Genomic DNA, 6,000 nt, shown 5'->3' on the forward strand with positions numbered 1-6,000 from the left:
TCACTGGTTTTGTGTGTGTGAAAGTTGTTCATTAAGACAGTTGTTCATTACTGAGCTGTAGAGAGGATTCCATGTGCTGTTATCAACTGATAAGTGAATATAATGATCAGCATTGTTATTTAGTTAATATTTAGAATAGTCTAAATATTTTTTAGACTATTCAATCAATTCTGCCTGAATATTTCCAGAAATACAGAAACATTTCTAAAGCAATATGAGAATTTATTGTTTTTACAGAAGTAAATTCGTAAGTTTAATTGTAATTTGAATTTTTGGGGTTGTTTTTTTCATATAGTTTGATTCAGTAGGTTTGCATGGACATTAGCTCTGTGAATAAATATTACAAATAATCTAAAAACATAAGAAGCTCTCTGTCGCTTTAATTTTGTCAAAGTAGCTCTCTGAGGTAAAAGAGGTTTGAGTCCCCAGGCTCAATGAAGTAATTATTAGTTAGAAAAAGTTTTCCAGACATTAATCTCATGTCTTCATTAAATGTTTCTCTCCCTCACTTCCTCTCAGATCGTGGCGTACAGAGCTGTGCAGAGGTTCCTGTGCCCTGGTGAGCGTGTCCGTGGAGCACGAGGACAGCCCACGCATGGGGGGGCTGCGGGGGGTCGTGCTGGAGTCGCAGTACCTCCTGGAGCCCTGTGGGACGGAGAGGACCAGGCTCACACACATCTCCAGAGTGGACCTCAGGTGTGAGCCGACTCCAAGTGTCCTCACGGTGAAAGGTTTCAATCGATACCGCGATCGTTAATGTGCTTTATCTGCCCGTTTCCTGTCACAGGGGAAGATCTCCAGAATGGTACAACAAGGCCTTCGGTCACCTGTGTGTCAATGAAGTCCAGAGGATCCGCTCCTCTTTTCTCCCTCCAGATCAGACGAGCACCGAGGCCAAGGTCTGAACCCCGGGAAACAAGCTTTGTCCTGGGTCACTGCGCCGGAGCAGCTGATCCAGGAGGGGAATCATCCAGGAAATGGACTTTGGTGTCTTTTAATGCTGCTGAGCCACACGGAGTCTGTCTGTACCCACGCTGTACTGAGTCCCAGTCATTCACACACAGACTGGAGAGGAGTATTTTATATCATGTGATCGTGCATACGCATCTTTTAACATCAAATCACTAATTTATTGTCCAGGGAACCATAGAACAAACATTTTAGTTCTTCTTTTCACGTAATCAACTCTTAACCACGTGCAGTTATTGAAGGGTGAGGTTGAGTAGACAGTGAGTACTTTTCAGTGTTTACTGGGTCCTTCTTTAAAATCCATCAATGAAACAGTCTGCGTCGGAAAGTTGATCATGAGATGCAAATACACAAACCAAAAGACACGAGTGAAAACACAACATCCTTATCAGAGGCAACAATTTCCTCTATTTTACAGAACAGACCAGACGAACAGGACATAATCACTCCAGTCTGTTTTTGTCATTTTACACACTGACAGCTACAAACAGCCAAATTGACAAACAACTGATGATGACATCTTATCTACAATTATTTTCTGATTAATCTTTTAATAAACTAGTGGAATCTGGATCTTCATACATCAACATTTATAGCATGCACTTAATTATTCTATATTATTCTTGAGCCTTCTGCAGATGCTGTAAAGATCCATAGGAATGACTAGGACCAGTACAGTATGGGCACATGACAGCACCACATTGTGAAAAGTGAGCTAGTTTCAGGAAGAATCGAGGACACAAGGGATCCAGATCACAGCCAATGGGAAACACTCATCGGGTCCATTAATGTGCTTTAACCCTGTTATGGAAACATTGAGTTGGATATCACTGTTGGTTTAGTTCCCTGTCATTATTTTCAGTGTTAAACTTATCTAAATTAAATGTTATTTTAAAGTTATTATTGTCATTATCTCTGTACGTGGTATCATTGTGTTTTTTTTGTCATTTATACAATGTCTAAGACATGAGACCATTTCACTGCTTCTGGGAAGCTTGTTTCAATATTTGCATGTGTGTGTGTGTGTGTGTGTGTGTGCGTGTGTGTGTGCATGGATGTACCTGTGTATCTGCATAGATATACATCCAGTCTGTATAACAGCTGAGTCCAGCAGTTTGGAACTGGCTGTAATTCACACTATCTGACGCTTTCTGTGCTGTGGCAGCAGACCAACCCTCATCGCTTACCTACCTATCATATTGATATGCTGAAATGTGAACCTCCCACACAGCATCCTACTGAAGCAATAGCAGACTAGAGCTCGCTCCGCCATGACGCCGCCTCGGCTTTTTGTGTGTCTCCGCTGAATTGTGTTGCTACGATACAGTATCTCTACAGTGCCACCAAAGTCCCATGTGGATGCTGCTTGCTGGAGAACCATGTGTGTGCGTGTGTGTGTATATGTGTGTAAATATGTGTGTATGAGACAGACAAAGGAGTGAGTGAGTGACTTTGACCCGAGCCCTCGGCTGTAGTGCGGAGAGGCCCCCGACTGGAGCTGAGTAGCTGATCTGTGCTCGGTCACTTCTGACAAAGTGACGGATAACAGAACCGTTGTTTCTAAACAAGAGAATAAAAATGTATGAATTCAACAAATATGTTCTCCAGTGTTTGTTCATTCAACTGCTCTAATGTCACAGGGCTCAGTGTTGAGACCTGACCTCCGCCCACAGCCCCTTTGTAAAAACACATTTACATTCACTAGATCTAGATTTATTTTTGGGATGTACAACAAATTTCAAACCCTCAAATCAAGGAAAATGCTGCAAAATGACCTCTTACAATGTCAAAGGGAAATCCTGGATCCGCCCCTAAGTTTAGGGTCATACCCAGCCGGTGTACAAAACTTCATAGAAATCAGGGGAGAAGTTTTTGCATTAGTCCTTTATGAATAACAAACTGATAACTCATGACCTCCTTGGCAGAAGAACAAATGATAGTAAATACTGGGAAACAGATTACATTTTCCTCTGTCTTGTCCTACTTCGTCCATCAGGTGGTGCTGTTGCTCCGCTGGAGTCTGAAGGTCAGGAATGAATGAGAGAAAAGTATGCCATGGAAAATATATTTTTAGATAAGTGAGTGAATGTGTTTTTCCCTGAGGACAATTTAACTGCCTGTGTCCTCTCAGTGGATGAACGAGCACGAATCTAAACCAGCACAGTTCGGATCAATACTCAATCACATTTACCTACTTAGCTGTGTTAGGTGGGGGTGGGGGGTTCTCGCAGAGGACGATGAAGGTGTTGGAATACAGAAACTGGGACTACTTAAACTCCACCACTCCATGGGCTCGGACTAATCAGCGACACCATGTTGCAAATTACACCATCGTGGGGGAAAAGAAAAAGGAATAATGGCGAAGTGAATCAAGTATCGATTTCACCAAACTCCATCCACTTTACTGTAGAGAGCTGGAGTGTCTGTGTTTTTCTTGAGGCCACAGATTCAGATACAATGAAGAGGATCATTCAAGATTCACTTTACTGTCATTCAGAGAAAGACATGTGGAACACAGGGGAACAAAATATAATTTCATACTTACAAATGTAATTTAGAATTCTAAGAATATCTGAATTTTAAAAGATTATTTGTACATGAACTGTGAATAGACAGACATGATGTTGCACATAACTGAATGAATTTACACATATTGAATGATGAGATAAATAAGATGTAAAAAGCTACTAGTAAATACATCAATCGAGGATGTATTGTCATGTACTGTAAACAAAGGGTATAAAGGAAAGGGGAGTCTCTAGAGTAGCATAGTATGCGTGTTTGTTTGTGTGTGTGTGATTGTGTCTGTGTGTGATTGTGTGTGTGTGTGTGTGTGTGTGTGTGTGTGTGTGTGTGTGGTGTGTGTGTCATCACTGTCCTCTCACACAGTCCATGATGGTGACCCTGCAGAGGAACTTGAGGGTGACCTCTTCTGGAGTGAACAGGAGCATCAGTTCTTACAATGAGGATTTATGAATGGTTATTCACTGTGGACTTCAGAGTCACTACCGGAGAGGATGAAGTTGGTAAGTGTAAGAAACACTGAATCTAAAGATATGTATATAATGCACTTATGTTTGGATTTGACTGGATTATAGTGAAGAAAACACGTTTTGACTCTTGACCAACAAATAGTTTGTAGAAAACTATTTCACCAGAAACCACTTGCATTTAAACATGTCAGGTATATTCTGACAAATTAAATACATTTCTATATCTTCATTGTATATTTTTTGTTTTCTTGTTACTGTAAATAAACAAAATTGGTTCAAAAGTTGAAGTCCATGTTCAAAGTGTAGTTATATAGAAAAAAAGTAATTAAATAATAGATATTTAGATCACTTAATCTGTAATCATAGCTTAAATATACTTTTAATTAATATTTCAATAGGCTATTTCAATTGATAACTTCAGCAAATCGGAGAGAAGTGTCTTTAAGTGCCAGAAAAATGGTAATAAACACATTCTCTTTTAGATAATATGATGAAGTGATTTAAAAATATTGCAGAATGATTTATCATCAAATTGTTGATGGAATCACTCTAAACATCAGTCTTGCTTTCCTTGGATTGCAAATTAAAAAGGATTGAAGGAGCGATGTCTCATCTCAACACAGCCTCACTTATTCAACTGTCAAATGAACAGTTCAGAAATACCAGGATTTAAATAAATCCCTCCCGTGTCATTCAAGAGCTCAGTGGATGTTTGCACTGATGCACTTTCAATGTTGACGTTCTGAAAACTGAGCGAAGAGAGAGAGAGAAAGACGGGGAAAACGAAAATCTGCTCCGAGTCTGGCTGATCCGGCGTCTTCTTCCAGACAACCACGATAAAAGGTCATGGATGAATAAATTATCCAGTGAATGAATTATTGATGAGGCCATGGTGGCAGTGGTGTGTACAGTGTACCTGAGTGTGTGGTGGTGGCCATTGGCATGGTGAAATTACCAACAATGTGCACACTGATCCTTGTAGCTGGGATTACATAAATGTGTTCATTTAAAGAGTTTCACAGAGTCCTGGGCTGAGAGGTTGAGCATGACCATGATCACAAAAAAAACACTATTCAAATATTAACAAGAACTTGTAAATAACAAGATTTTTCAAAGATTCATGTGTTTTTTATTAAACTTTCCCATTTTACCAGTTTAATCCTATTAACAAGGGCAAAGACCTTCTTTTATTATTCAATAGTTTTGGTTTGGAGTTCTTAAAAGGAGTTTGTATAGAGGGAAAGTTAAGACTGCGTAAACTCACTGATTTTGTTGAGGCGTAAATGAATTGTATCAGTGATTTTGTATTAAATGATTTAGATTTAATGTATTTTTTATCTCCGCCAAGATATGTTGTCACCCCAGTTTGTGTTTCTGTTGGTTTGTTTGTTTGTAAGTTTTTTAGCAATATAAAACAAAAGCAACTGAACAGGTGTCCATAAAGCTTGCTGGAAAGATGCATTGTGGGTCAGGGAAGAGCTCATACCGTTTTGGTGCAGATCCAGGATTTTGTGCAACATTTTGAGATTGGGCTTTTTATCTTTTAACATTTTCATCTTTTCCCAGGGAATTATTCATGGGTCTCAATGAGGGGGAAACAAATCTGACACATTTATGGGACTGATATTAATGAGTGTGTGAGGTTTGGTGCAGCTTGATTGAATTTAAAGGGACTGTTGGGCCTTGGAAGGGGTCTGCGCTCTACAGAGGGGCATTCTAGTTATATGTCATTTCTGGCTAACATCTTTGTTTGGATGGATTTAAAAAGTAGAACGGCACTCAGTGGAGCTCGTACCGCCACCAAACCCTAACTGTCCCGTTAAAAACAATCAAGCTGCACCAGCCGTATTCATAGATATCAGTTCCCTAAATGTTCCGTATAGATCCATGAATCATTCCCTGGAAGATTGGTGAAAATATCAATAAACAATGTTGAAACAAGAATCGGGCCATTATTCTGAACAAACCAAACAACCAACAAACAAAGCACTGGACAGGGGAGAAAACCCATAACCTTGTTGTCTGAGGTAATAAGGTT

At 39.7% G+C, this 6,000-nt stretch overlaps 1 protein-coding gene across 3 annotated transcripts in view; it reads left to right on the top strand.

Annotated features, from left to right (window-relative positions):
- Positions 1-2,565, top strand: part of stard13a (StAR related lipid transfer domain containing 13a) — a 47,525-nt gene extending 44,960 nt beyond the window's left edge. For all 3 annotated transcript variants that reach the window (XM_062406217.1, XM_062406219.1, XM_062406218.1), the window contains 2 exons: positions 520-696; positions 788-2,565. In XM_062406217.1, coding sequence (XP_062262201.1) covers positions 520-696; positions 788-905 — 295 coding nt within the window. In that variant the 3' untranslated portion in view covers positions 906-2,565. The remainder of the gene's footprint in view (positions 1-519; positions 697-787) is intronic.
- The last annotated feature ends 3,435 nt before the right edge of the window (positions 2,566-6,000 follow it).

This window comes from Platichthys flesus, chromosome 15 (genome assembly GCF_949316205.1).
Source record: "Platichthys flesus chromosome 15, fPlaFle2.1, whole genome shotgun sequence".
Taxonomy (NCBI): Eukaryota; Metazoa; Chordata; class Actinopteri; order Pleuronectiformes; family Pleuronectidae; genus Platichthys; species Platichthys flesus.